The following is a 14,452-nucleotide window of genomic DNA, read 5'->3' on the forward strand; positions in this document are numbered from 1 at the left end:
GAAAATATTTCCTCTTTTTTTGTTTGTGTTACACATTTAAAAGAGTTTATTAAAAAGGAAATTATGTGTTAGTCGAGATATTTTAGCCTTTTTTTTGGGTGATTTTGCATTGATCTTATTGTGCAAAATTGATCTTACCATAATACATATTTCAAAATAAGATTTTGTGCTAAAGAAAATCGAATAGGATAATGATTTCTTAATAAATAATCCTTCAAATTATATATATATAATGAATTGGCAAAAATATATTTATAAAAATCTTACGAATAAAAAGTTATAATAACAAATGTATTTAGAAAATGTTAATATAGATTGATTTGGTTGGTCAAGTTAAATATTAAAATAGTTTAAAAAGTTAACTATATTGAATGGCAATTCCAAAAAAATTGTTAGTTTCTATTAAACCAAATAATCTTAAATTCCATGTTTCTATTAAAACAAATATTAAAATATTTCATGTTTCTATTAAAACAAATATTAAAATATTCCATGTTTAAAATTTGGATCAAGATCTTAATAAAATATTTGAAATTAAGAAAATCTTACCAATCAACCTAAATTTTAGGCATTGTATCTTACAAATAAAATTAAATATCAAACGTAATAATTATCTTTCCTTTAATATTGAAAACCAAAATTTTTTTTTATCAACAGAAAAAATGAACGATGGAGATTAAATCTCTAAACCCGATTAATAGATCCGAATGATTAATTAGATCCGCGTGTAAACCCGATTAAGAATGTATTTTATTTCATTTGAAAACATTAGTGTAAAACAATTGTATACTTCAGCTTAAATAGTATAGATTTTTAATATATAATGAAATGACAAAAGTTTATTTATAAAAATCTTACAAATAAAAAGTTATATTATCAAATGTATTTAAAAAATGTTAATATAGATTGATTTGGTTGGTCAAGTTAAAAATTAAAATAGTTTAAAAAGTCAACTACATTGAATATTGCATACTAAGAAAACATGGAATGGTTTATATTAAAACAAATATTAAAATACTCAATGTTTAAAATTTCGATCAAGATCTTTATAAAATATTTGAAATTAAGAAAATCTTGCCAATTAAGCTAAATTTTAGGCATTGTATCTTACAAATAAAGTTAAATATCAAACGTAATAATTATCTTTCCTTTAATATTGAAAACCAATTTTTTTTTATCAACTGAAAAATGAACGATGGAGATTAAATCTCTAAACCCGATTAACATATCCGTTTAGTTAGTTTGATCCGCGTGTTAACCCAGTTAGAAATGATAATTATTTCATTTTGAAACTATAGTGTAAATTTATTGTGTACTTCAGCTTTAATAGTATAGATATAAAAGAAAAGAAAAAAAAAATACGCTTCATCAACCAGCCAATGTCGGAAACAGTAAATAGAAGCAACAAATACGCTTCATCTCTCTCTTTTTTTTCTCACTTCTCTTTTTGTTATTAACCTTTTAACAAAACTTAGAAGAATTATACTTTCTACAGTTGGTGATAGCAAAATATTTTATGGATGGAGGAGAACATGTGTTATAAGTAAAATCTACACAATAAAATAAAATGTTAAAACTGTATCACATGCTTAATATTCATGTTTTTTCTTTACAAGATAGATATATGCTTACATAGAAAAAAGGTCATCTAGCTAGTTCCATACACAAGAATTATTTAGTCATCCATAGTTATCAACAAAACGACTAACATCAAATCAATAGTCAATCATGGAAAACATCAAAATCATATAACTATTCTGAAATGTTAATCAATTTGTCTGTTGTACACTTGTACTCGTAAAACCTACTTTTATACTCTCTTTTAAAAAAATATAAATCATAAATCTCATAAAAAGAGCTATGATTGAAAGATGTGCTTTTAATACGAGACCCCAGTCCCGGCCATACATATATACAGAGGATAGCATTAGCATAAACCTAACTGGATATTTCGTAATTCAACCCTAAAAATTCTTCCAACAAATTTCAATGCTCAAAATCATAATATAAGTGGTTAACGAATCGGATTTAACCTGAGTTCTAAATGCATGTGTTTCTTATCTATCAATATTTAAAACTCTTGTTTATCAAAGGGAGAAATCGATCGCGTGAAATCCACTCGCGGCGATTTCTCTCTCAAATCTCTCCTTCTTCTGAGCAGAATCTCTTGCTCCGTTGGTAGGATCCTCCGTCGATTCCGGCGATGTTGAGGATTTCGTGGCTCATGGTTCTTCATCCTTGATCTGCTCCATCTTTTTTTCTAAAACGATCGAGCAAAACCAAGGGAGAAGTGGAGAGGAGAAGCTTCTGTGAGACACCATTGATTCCGGTGGTGTAGCAGCGCAGAGTGGAGGAGGAAGACTTCACGGCAAGAAATGAGGAAGAAGACAGTTAGATCTGGAGACTAGAGGTCCTGGAGGTTTTATGAGGCCGCCGTTCGATAGGGGAGGTCGGCTCCGGTCCGGTGAAGCTAAACCACTGTCAATAGATCCGAGATCTACTCCCTACTGCCTTCAATCTCACCATCAAGCCTGAAGTCTTCTCGGTATCGGAACAACTCGGGTTCTTCCTCCTCTTCGAAACTTCTCTACGGTGGCGGAGAGGCAAACTGATCCTTGATCACCTCCTCCGTTCGACTCGCGACGTCCAGGCACACCGGAGGACCTGTTCCGGCGTGGATCTGCAGTTTTGGGCGGCGGCTGCGACGTGTTCTACGTCTGCAGATTAGGGTTTTGCAGTGATCGGTTAATTTCCGGTTTTGCAAAATCGAGTCGGTTTTGTATTTCGTTTGGTTTAGTTAAATTGGATGTTTGTGGATTGGGCCCTAATGGGTTATTGTATGGGCCTATATCCGGAAATATGTAGCCCATTGAACATAAGTTTTTTAAATTGAAAGCACTTTTACAAAAAAAAAAAAATATATATATTTAATATCAGACACGTACGCAGCGAATTAGCGATCGACTAGTGTGTATATTGCACTGAACATTGATTAAGGCTACTTTTTTCCCCCAAGTTTATTTCGAGAAATAGAAAGTGGGATCGTTTATTCCCATGAATGTGGGGGATCTCAAAGTTGCTATTATGTGGACAGAAACAACGAACGTGTCATGCTTTGACGTGAGAGATATCAGAACGTAGCGTCACGATAACTGTGAGAACGAGTGGGTCACTCTCCTATAGTCCTGACTCCTATATATGTTCATATTTACAGGAATTACGTTTGAGTTTTTTTGCACTAGATACTAGCTAAATATTAGCTGATCAGTATATATATATAATAACCAAACCAAGAACAGATTAAAGAGGAAACCCTCAATTTTGACTTCCCTATGAGAGAAAACTACGTACAGCTTCTTGCATTATCAATTTTCAGACACATAAACTGTAACCATGGATATATGAATATTTATGTACGTAAAATTGGAAGCATTAATTGCTCGGGCGTATGGAGAAGATGGGCTGTTTGGACCAAACATAGTAATACACATTATATATTTGATTATTCAAAACAAAAAATATATTAAATAGTAATTCGTCGACCATAGCTAGAAGAAATCTAAAATGGAATAAAATAGAAAGAAAAAAAAGAAAGAGTGATAAACAAACCAAAAGAAAGAAAAAAATGAATGTCTAATAGAGAGAGATGGGGCATAGAAGAGGGAATCCATGTGAAGGCAGATGATTCAGATGGGCTCGCCAGCTTTCATTTTATCTTTTCTTTTTTTGGAATCATTTCTCTTAAATTATTTTAATAATAAGATGAATCATATATTAGTCTTTAGTTCTGATATTTTCTTGCAATAATTTATTTTTTCTATAAAAATATCTTAACTTGTAGTTGTAGACATCCTCCAACCTTTTTGTCCAATAACAAAAAAAAATTATGAACTTCCTTAATTATATTTTAACATTTCCAGCTGAATAATGCCATCAAACTTACTTAATTTTTTATGTAACTGATGACAGTGAATTCGTGTTTTTTTAAAAAAATCTTATAATAGTAAATCTCTTTTAGGTTTGAATTTGTGAAAATATATTATTTAGCACACCTGACATGTTTAAACGAGTCGAATCTCAGAATCTTTAATCATGCATATTAAAGTACTGTTAACTTATTTATACTACAGTGTATGATTTTTAAAAACATCGGTAGCTCAAAATTGAAAAACAAATCTACACACTATAGAATTCTTAAATCATGGTGAGTATATGATCACTATATGTACGAGAAGATGAGACTGTTCACTTACTTAATTATTTGTGTTGGTTCATAAATTAAATCATAATCATTGGTAAACTTTCTTGTCACACTTGTATATATGGTTTACAGAATTACATTACTAGTCGTTTTCTTTTTGTCTATATGATTAATTGATGTTTATATATTACAATTAATCTGGAAGGTATGTCTTCCTTTTTTTTCTTTCTTTGCTTTTTTTTTTTCAGTTTCAAAGTCTTTTCGATTGGTCCACTTACATGTGAAAACCTGCACACTAACTATAATTATCAAATATTATTTCATAACTACCAAACTTATATAATTAAAGTATAATCATTCAAAGTGGTACTTCCGTTAAACAAAACATTTGATCATTAATCATTGATCATTTCATTCATGTTTTTTTCTTTCAAGTTTTCCAAACCGTTCGTCCGTTTTTTTACTTATGTGTAAATAGAGTTTACAAATGTCCGTCCAACCGAAATTTTACCACATGAAAGTTTGGCCATATGTGCTTCGCCTTTTGATCAATGATTATAGGATGAAAATACAATCATTCTCAGGTGACTCAGAAAATATTACAACAGCATTGTAACACAGATCCTATCCACATTTTATAATTCTTTTTTTTTTTGTGAAATTTTCCCCCAAAAAACCAAGAAAAAAATTAAAAGAAAATGATCTCTCGAAACATAAGAATCCGGCTTCCGGACAAAAAAACACCATTAGCTAGAAGCAGACAGGAAAAAAAAAAGAGGAATTAATTAAGATCCTCAGAGATACTGTCGAGGTGAGGCCGCCACGTGGAGACTGACGCCGATCTGCTGTGCCGCCGGCGATGACGGTGTTCTTTACCGTTGGACTCAGAAGACACAACTTCTTCCAAGTACTTGTCGCACAACTTCACACATTCATCGTCACCTTTAACGTCTCCGGATTGGGTGGAATCGACGACGTTAGGGTTGTTGAGAGACTTTCTACTACGGTGAGGAGCGTCCTTTCTCCGCCTTTTCTTCTCCGGCAAGGAAGAGTCCGGGATAAGAAAATAGATGCTTCCTCGCTTGAGCTCAGATTCAGGGGACAAGATCAAGATTTTGCGGACAACTCCTTGAGAACATGGTTTGCTTAGGACATGGTTGGGGTTCGCTTGGAGGATCTCTCCGGCGGTTATAGACCGTGTGATCTCCTCAACGTAGCCGTTTAGATGAACGATCCTGATCAAATCTAGTGCTCCGCATGGAAGAACACAAGCTAGACAACACCTTATGCTGTTTCCCATCTCTCTCTCTCTATTTGTTTTTTGTGTATTTATTATATATTGAACTGATAGTTAATCAAATTTATGGGGAAGAACAAGTTGGAGAAGGCGAGGTTATATAGGAGCCAACACTTTACATAAACACCAAAGCGGGCTTGACCATACGTCTACGGACCCTGAAATGACTGAATTGCCCTCTTGTCTTCTCGTTATTAACTTGAATCCACCCTCCTCCTAAAACATTACTATATGTGTTAAATAACTAAGTTATCTCCATATATACATCAAAGTCATTTCTATTATTTGGCTTTATTCTGGATTATAAGATATTTTAGTATACATGTGATGATTTTTGTTTACTCTCTGCAGTTCGGTAATGTAAGATCTCTGAGCTGAATCTCTGTGAGGGAGATTAATATAGTAAATAATCAAAGCAACAATTAGAAGGAAAATGTCGAAATTAGTCGAGTAGAGAGATATTCAGAGACGCTATGTGACAAATTTTGATAAAACAAAACTCTTTTTATTTTTGTATTATTACTCGAATAATACCAAATCTTGAAACTAGGAGCGTGTTGGGATGAGATAAACTTACTCGTAATTATTTAATGTGAAACAATGACCAAAGACTTGGAAACTGAAAAAGGATGATCTATTTTACCCGTTTAAATTTAAAGCGTACTATAGATTACGGATACTTGAGTAGGATTTGGTATCAATGTTGGAAGTAACAATCCATTTAACTTTTTCTACTCAATATAAGTTTTTTTTTGTCTGTCGTTAATATTCCATATAACTACATTTTTCTCGTTGCGTGTGCTCAAGCTATATCACTTTTGGAGTTGCATATATAGGCTTATGCAAGATCTGTAAAATTATGGAATCCTCCAGTATTATAATCACTAGCTAATCACCAAAAATAGTGGTGCAGTCAACATCCGCATTTATATAGAAAGCTATTTTAATAACTAACTGCACTTTCTTTCGATTTTATTTTAAATTTCAACAATTAGTATATTTTTAACTAATGTGGTCGCGCATTTGAATAACTGCATGCCGTTAATGTATGAATTAAAACACCCATATATATTACGTTACGGTTGTTCAAGGATCAAATACCCAATTTTACTTAAAATATTAATATGTAAGCTTAAGCATTGGTTCAACGAAGTTAATTAACATCAAATATGAAAATAAAATAAATCCCCGTAAGTAAAACAGCTGTCTTCAAGGACAAAACAATAGTAGTATAATGCAGACAATGTTATACGAATGTATTTCTCCTTTAAAATATATATTGCTGTACTACATATTATTCGCTTATATAGAAAAATAAATTAGTTTACGTACGTTATTATTCAAATGAGTTAAACCATATTAATAGCACTGTCAAACGTAGGAACCATTTAAGTATGTTTATTCATACTACTAGTACTTAAAATTAAATTATTGTGTTGCTTTTAAGACTTATTGTTAATGACGATTCTCGCTCTAATTAAAGTCAATACCGTACGTACGTTAGTATGTACTTAAACTTAACTAAGAAAATATACAACTTGCGGGGGGATATATAGATTACATGCAGATGCAGTTGAAGACCTGTTGGTCTCGGTGTTTAATGACTATTTACGCTTACTTGATTAAGCAAGAGAAGGGGATCAGGGGACAAGTAATCCGCAGGACCACATTAATAGTTTATATACGTACTTTTAAACTTTTGATGATAAAATTAATTATTTGAATTTTTTTTCGTAAATAGTAAGTGCACGTAACCCCAAACTGTATATAAAACTGGTTTCCAATAAAAAAGAGGACCTCAGTCTAATTTAAATTCTAAGTTGAGGATCTATAATGTAAAATAATTAATTAGGTTCTCACAATGCATTCACGTTGCAAATTAACTTCATAACATCTTCTCAGGAACACAAAACAAAACAAAGATATCAGAAACATACTAATAAGAATGCTGAAAAACCAAATGATTAATAATGATGAACAAAAGCAGCGCTAAGAGTACAGATTAATTAAAACAAGAAAAATCTTGGTGGCAGAAAATAAATCTTTGAAACGATTTAACGATATCGACATGAACGAAGAAGCTTCGTCGTACGGAGGTTTCAGGCACCGACGACGTACGATAGGCGCCCAAAAACATATTAAATATTGCGAGATTAATAAAGTTTCTTAATTAATGGAGTATGTTTAATGAGAGAGTGGCGAACTTTTATAATTAGAACACAGATTAATTAGGTTTTGCAATTGGGTGTGTGTGCATGCGGCACAATGTGTTATAAATCTTTCTTATGAATCTTTTAAAAAATGTTTAGTGGGATCATAATTGAAGAACGTGAGGCAAACCTGTCTTGTTCCACAATTTCACAACTCTTCCACGGTGGATCTTCAACCACTTAATCAAGTTTGCAATATTTAAAAAGGATGATATGTTAAATCATTTTAAGAGCATTAATCTGTCCAAATTAATCATAAATATTTTTGCTAGCTCCATTTGCCTCTTATTAACTATACTATCTTTATACGTGGGGAATATGAAACATGTTCCATACGAACTGATCATGAGTAATTGAGTACATGCACAATCTCCACATTAGCCTTGAATAGCTTGAACGTGAACTAATAAGTGATTATTCAAACTCATTTGGAAATTTTGTAAAACAAAAGTGAGATATTCAATTCTCGTCGTTCTATGCGTTTAACTATAACAACTAATCATAATTCAAATTGCGGTTAAATGATTTGAACCATACTTCTTATTACACACGTCCTTGCTGACCTTATTACTAGAAAAAAAGAACTGATACATTATTAATAGAAAAGTATAATACTACTTATATATACTTATCCCCCCAACGCCGAGGAAGATTTGATTTTAGCCACTCTTTTTATTTATTTTTATTCCAAAAACCAACGTATATTAATTATATAAGATTATGGAATGAAATGGTGTTTAAGGGGGGACGTACCTGATCGAATAAAGACAAACCCAATCAAATAATTTAAAGTTATAAGCATAGATAGATATTGGAGATATCTCCAGCCTAGAACACACGTTTGTTTAGATTTACCCTCGTGTGCAATATCTCTTTCTTTTTTTGTGTTTTTTTGGAGCGTAAATAATTATCGTAATCTTAATTTGATATGATCATGCTGCACGAACTTCTATTCCAAACTCGTTTCCGTGTTAGTTCAATTTAGGAAATCTACTTTTTTTTTAAGAGATTCTACCAAAATATTAACATTACAAAACCACATCCCTATATTAGTAAAAAAAAAGTACAAAAAGTGATTTCGGGTCGGGTCAATTTCAAAAAATTACCCAAAATTTGTAATTGGATCTTTTAAAATTGGATAGATTAATGGGTTTGGATACATACACCGGATACTTTCCAAATCTAATTTTAGAATTGTATTATTTCCATAACTAATTATATGATTTACTAATATTTCTCTAACTAATTTAATACAATCTATTTAAAAAATATTATTCTTCTTTCACTTTTATTTGATATTATTTTTAATTTATGATATTATACTATATAATATAAATATTTAATAAAAATTTAACTTTTTTTTGCATATGTTGCAATTTGAATTTTTCAAAACGGACATATAATACTCAACTACACTCGGTTAAATATTTTGGACAATGGTTTAAAATCATTATAAGTATGACCAATATTAAAACCATTGTTACATGAGCATATTTAAAATTTCAAATAGTTTCAAAATATTATAAATATAATTTTCAAATATATAAAACATTTAGAATTTAAAATATTGAAAATGTTTTTTTGACGACATAAATGTAATTTTGGAGACATAATTTTTATTGATAAAATATATTATATATCAAAATACGTAAATTTTAGATAATTCACGGGTAGTTTGTTAAAATCACAATTATAATGATAAAGCGAGTTACGAATAATGTTTTTTACGAAATGAATTCTGTTACGAGTTGGAATTTCAAAAAACAATATTGTAAATATGTAAATTTTACGTATATTCCTACTTTTACTACAAAAATAGTCAAAATGAATAATTTATCGACAAATATTATTTCGTGCTGTTAAATTTTCACCGTGTTTTTAATTGTATCAAAACTCAGTATATGATTATTTACTCGCTTTTTCTTTTATTATTTGATTTAAACATATTATAAAAATATATGATTTACCGTAATCGACTGCATTCTAACAAAATTAAAATGTAACATATTCTAATCCGTTAAAAGTTATATATATGTAATTATTTCCTCCGCGTTGTAGCGCGGATCCGAACCTAGTTAAATATACAAAATATATACAGTATTGGTTTTGCATGATCTCGTTAATTTCGTTGTACGTGTATTTTAACGTTGCAGAGGATATGTACAGACAATCTTTTGGCTGTAAGGCTTATTATTGACCGTTTGTCAACTCTCAGATTTGCAAACAAAAAAATAAATTATAATAATTCAGGCGTCAGCAATTTAACTATAAAGTTCAAAAGTCATATGGGCTCTAAGTGAAGCCCGTTTTATCGGCCCATGTAAAATCGTTGTCAGGAGTTTCTGACCAAAAAGTCAATAATTCAACGGCATATTAATATGACACATAAAAATAGTAGAGACTCTATAATCAGAAGGTATATAAAAGGGTAGAAAAATGAAAGAGAGAAGAAGAGACAAGATGTTGATCCATGTAATAATTATATTCATGGTCATAACTACAATCCTAATATCGACGACATGCCATACAAATGTAGCCAACATTAACGTATCAATGTTCCCGGCGATCCTTGTGTTCGGCGATTCAACAATCGACACCGGCAACAACAACTACATCAAAACCATCATACGGGCTAATTTCCCTCCTTACGGTTGCAATTTTCCCGGCCATAACGCTACCGGAAGATTCTCCAACGGTAAACTCATCCCTGACTTCATAGCATCTCTTATGGGAATCAAAGACACCGTTCCTCCTTTCCTCGACCCGCATTTGTCAGATTCCGATATCCTCACCGGAGTGTGCTTTGCTTCGGCCGGTTCCGGTTACGACAACCTCACAGATCGAGCAACTTCGACCCTATCAGTCTCTAAACAGGCGGATATGCTCAGAAGCTACGTGGCAAGGCTGAGTCAGATCGTCGGAGAAGAGAAAGCGGCCAGTATAGTCAGCGAGGCTCTGGTGATTGTAAGCTCAGGAACTAACGATTTCAACCTAAATCTCTACGACACTCCTTCTCCTCGCCAAAAGCTCGGCGTTGATGGATATCAAAGTTTCATTCTCTCGAGTGTACACAACTTCGTTCAAGTAAATAACAATTTCTATCATATTTTTGAACTCTTTTGCTTATGTGTAAGAATTTTGATTCAATAATATTTGTTTTTTTTCTTTTGTTATGTTGGATGTATGATATAGGAACTATATGATATTGGGTGCCGAAGAATAATGGTGTTGGGACTACCGCCGGTAGGGTGTTTACCGATTCAGATGACGATGGCTATGCAAAAACAGAACGAGAGAAAATGCATTGACAAACAAAACTCGGATTCACAGGAGTTTAACCAGAAGCTTAACAAGTCCCTAACAGATATTCAATCCAATCTCACCGGCAGTGTCATCTTTTACGGCGATATCTACGGAACATTGTTTGACATGGCTACTAATCCCCAAAGATACGGTAACGCTACGTTTCCCTTTCATCCCCATGCACATTACGTTTCGCACTAAATCTACAAATTTGTATTTTGACAGCCTTTCTAAATTATATTATTGTTATATAAATATGAGGTTGTTATATGGGATTAATAGATTACGAAAAAAGTTAGATAAATGCAAAACAAGAAAAAAAACAATCAAACTCAAACCATAGTCCATTGTTTCATCCAATGTCACGCATGCCCCACTTAATATTTTACAGGTTTTGAAAATATAATTGTTTACCAAAGGAAAAAAAATAATGAAAGTCGAATAGAAGAAAATGGAATTAATATTGCGTATTGTTACAAAGTAGTAAAGTGACTGATGATATAAAGGGACAGGAATAAAGGAAACGACGAGAGGATGCTGCGGGACAGGAGAGATGGAGTTATCATACTTGTGCAATGCTTTAACTCGGACTTGTCGTGACCCTAACCAGTTCCTCTTCTGGGACGACATTCATCCTTCCCAAGCTGCTTACATAGTCGTCAGCCTCAGTCTTGTTGAACAAATTCTCCACGTACTCTCTTGATTTTCATTGTTTTTTTTGCCTTTCATATGTTAATTTGTGGAGTAATTAAGGAGGTTAATCAATCTATATATATTCCCTTCTTACATGTGCTATTTTATACTACGTAGTGTGTACCAATACTTGCAACTCTATCGGTAAAGCACAATGCATGTGAGTAGCTTCGTTTGGAGTTTTTTTACATGAAAAGAGCAAATCAAACACTTACACAAAAAAGACCTACGTATAATCGAATTTGCTGACGCCCAATCCATTATTTACCCAAGGGAGAAAAAAAAAAAAACAGAATGATTCACAATTTGACAGATTTGTCAACTAATAATCATTTCCTTTTCATATTTAATTTAATCAACTTGAGGTTTCCTTGAACAACCCTTTAATTCTCACCTCCAAATCTTCGACAGTATAAGCAATAAAAGGCTCTCCACGCCTCCCATTGATCTCCGGCGACTCCTTCAATCTTCTGATGAAATTCTCGTACGCCGGTGACACAATTCCGTTAACGGAGCTTCTTAACTCCTCCCTCAATTGCAAATCAGTAACAACCCATTGAGATTGCACCTTACACACCTCATCAAACTGGGATTTGAACAATCTAAGGTTCTCTACTAACTTGGGATATGGACCCTCGGTCCTTAGCAATCCCACCACCTGGTTCCACGAGCTCCTTCGGTAACTAGAATGGTACTGCTTCAGTTTCGCCGCGTGCTTCACAATCCAATCTTCTCCCAGGACAGAACCGAGCTCGTTATCCGTCACCTTATCAAGAATATACTTGCCATTGTTCATCATGAACAAGAAGCACAAAGACGGGTCACGGTAAGTTCTTTTCTTGCCTTCCAAGTTACTCTCCAACAGCTCCAAAACCCAGGTGAGTTGCACTGACAAAGGACTCGTATCTGGTCCTGCTTCGTCCCCAGTCTGGTCAAGGATCTGCTCCAACGACTGCCGCGATTTACAGGCCGCACGCAGATAGTTCATCACGTACCGTGTGATGGGGTGAATCCCACCGCCAGGAAACGCGGTTTTGGGAGGGTCACGACGGATCAAATTCTCAAGCTCCATAAAGATCCCTCTAATCGCTTCCCCTAACCGTTTATGAATAGCGACCGCCTCATGCCTTAGCGGCAAACAGTATCTATCAGAGAATAGCGTTTCCATCTTTGGAATTAGGTCTTGCATCGCTTCGTATAAGTCCATAACCTTAAACAAACGTTCAGGCAAACGGCTCCCTAAAGCAATCGCGTCTGCGAAATTCAGAAGCTGTGTGGTCGTCCCGCGGCAAACTTCCATGAAAGAGAGATCGGTTACAGAGGAAACAGGGAGATCAGAGAAAACGCGATCGCAGAGAAGACGCTCGCTAGGGAAGAAAACGCGGAAGACCAGAGTGACAGCTTTGATCCAACGGTCGATTTCGTCTTCAAGATCTTGCCATGGAGTCTCTTGCACTTCCTCCATACTCAATCCTCTGAGATGCAACCTCGACAAACTCTCCTCTAGAAACTCTCTCCGTCGGCTGCTGTACACTCTTGAACACTCTTTTCCAAATCCACCAGCGACCATCCGCACAGCGATCGCGTTTAGATCGCCAATAACGCTCGATTCTAACGCCTCGATCACGATTTTGTAATCTGTGACTGGACGGGCTATAATTACCTAGAGTATTTCAGATTAAATCAAACTGTAGCCCGAATTGTGTATTCTAATTCCAAATTATATGCAAATTGAATTGAATTTCAAATTACTTAATTACCCCGTAGTTTGTGTCGTTGTCTTCTTCGCCGGAGAAGTCATCGTCCGAGTCAAACGTGTCAGGGGCTCGGTCCATTACATATCCAAACTCTTCCTGAAGCCTAAACATCACTTGTTGAATCAAATCATCGGCACGGGATTGACAGACGGCGACGGATTGATCTCCGGCCATGGATCTCAAGTCTCCGGCCATCGCAATTAACTCATCAACAGAGTCGAGGAAGGTTCGCGAGTCAACGGGATCGGACCAGATGGGACGATCTTCAACGATGTAGCCAGAGATCTGTCTCTCCAAGGAGTTAAGTGATCGGTCAAAGTTAAGGTTTGCGCCGCCGCCACGGGATGGGGTGGGTCGAGGGTCGCCGCCGCGGTTTCCGGAAGCGCCATAGCCAGAGAGAATCTGTAAGATATCTCCGGCGGCACTTGGATCCTTGCCGAGGGCTCTAGCGATGTCTCTGGCGGCGGCGTAAAGATTCTCGTCACCAGCCTCAGCCATATATGGTTTTTATGGGAATTAATAAAAATTTGAGGAAATTATGGAATTGGGTGAATAAAGACGAGAGACTCCCTCCATAGACGAAGACTATAACTATAATATGGACAAGTCTTCGCAAGGAGAAAAAATAAGATTTTTAGACGCGGGAACCATGTCTGACTTAGTTGTGTTTTCTGTTTGTATTTTTATGTAATCTGTAGTTTCATATTGCCACGACGACGACTACGACTTTTCTCTTCGTTTCTATTTTTGTTTTCTTTTTCTGGTTCTGTCTGGTTTGGTGTTTCCAGAACGTTAACGCTTCTTACCGACCGCGTTCTGCGTTCTGCGTTGGTTTGATACGCCCAGATAAATGGTCTAAATTAGAATCGTGGAAATTAGTTATGGGCCAAAGACTTCGTCACCTTATAAACTTTCAGCGTTGGGCCCAACGACATATCTTTAAAACTTTCGGATCGAAAAGTTTGGTAAATAATAGTTGTAAAGGAATGTA

The 14,452-nt window shown here is 34.5% G+C and overlaps 3 protein-coding genes across 3 annotated transcripts; 1 reads left to right on the forward strand and 2 right to left on the reverse strand.

The window, feature by feature from the left end:
• Window positions 1-4,691: 4,691 nt before the first annotated feature.
• On the reverse strand, window positions 4,692-5,555 carry LOC17899230. The gene has a single exon (XM_006306347.2). It carries the CDS (start codon window positions 5,499-5,501, stop codon window positions 4,983-4,985), a length of 519 nt encoding a protein of 172 aa, XP_006306409.1. The 5' UTR covers window positions 5,502-5,555; the 3' UTR covers window positions 4,692-4,982.
• Window positions 5,556-10,168: 4,613 nt separating this feature from the next.
• LOC17899689 (GDSL esterase/lipase At1g06990) lies at window positions 10,169-11,727 on the forward strand. Its single transcript, XM_006304868.2, has 3 exons — window positions 10,169-10,792; window positions 10,901-11,162; window positions 11,524-11,727. Exons 1-3 carry the CDS (start codon window positions 10,169-10,171, stop codon window positions 11,712-11,714), a joined length of 1,077 nt encoding a protein of 358 aa, XP_006304930.2. The 3' UTR covers window positions 11,715-11,727.
• Window positions 11,728-11,845: 118 nt separating this feature from the next.
• LOC17900257 (exocyst complex component EXO70B2) lies at window positions 11,846-14,021 on the reverse strand. The gene is made up of 2 exons (XM_006303670.2): window positions 13,465-14,021; window positions 11,846-13,367 (listed from the first exon to the last, which is right to left on the reverse strand). The coding sequence occupies exons 1-2, from the start codon at window positions 13,957-13,959 to the stop codon at window positions 12,060-12,062; spliced, it is 1,803 nt and encodes a 600-aa protein (XP_006303732.1). The 5' UTR covers window positions 13,960-14,021; the 3' UTR covers window positions 11,846-12,059.
• Between the last annotated feature and the right edge of the window lie 431 nt (window positions 14,022-14,452).

This window comes from Capsella rubella, unplaced genomic scaffold (assembly GCF_000375325.1).
Source record: "Capsella rubella cultivar Monte Gargano unplaced genomic scaffold, Caprub1_0 scaffold_1, whole genome shotgun sequence".
NCBI lineage: Eukaryota > Viridiplantae > Streptophyta > Magnoliopsida > Brassicales > Brassicaceae > Capsella > Capsella rubella.

What these genes read in the sequence shown, in the direction of transcription:
- LOC17899230 (XM_006306347.2), bottom strand. Translation starts at nt 5,501, where the DNA reads ATGGGAAACAGCATAAGGTGTTGTCTAGCTTGTGTTCTTCCATGCGGA.
- LOC17899689 (XM_006304868.2), top strand. Translation starts at nt 10,169, where the DNA reads ATGTTGATCCATGTAATAATTATATTCATGGTCATAACTACAATCCTA. An exon ending in GTGTACACAACTTCGTTCAA is followed by an intron (nt 10,793 to 10,900) that starts GTAAATAACAAT and finishes TGTATGATATAG; the next exon opens with GAACTATATGATATTGGGTG. An exon ending in TACTAATCCCCAAAGATACG is followed by an intron (nt 11,163 to 11,523) that starts GTAACGCTACGT and finishes ATAAAGGGACAG; the next exon opens with GAATAAAGGAAACGACGAGA.
- LOC17900257 (XM_006303670.2), bottom strand. Translation starts at nt 13,959, where the DNA reads ATGGCTGAGGCTGGTGACGAGAATCTTTACGCCGCCGCCAGAGACATC. An exon ending in ACAACGACACAAACTACGGG is followed by an intron (nt 13,368 to 13,464) that starts GTAATTAAGTAA and finishes GAAATACTCTAG; the next exon opens with GTAATTATAGCCCGTCCAGT.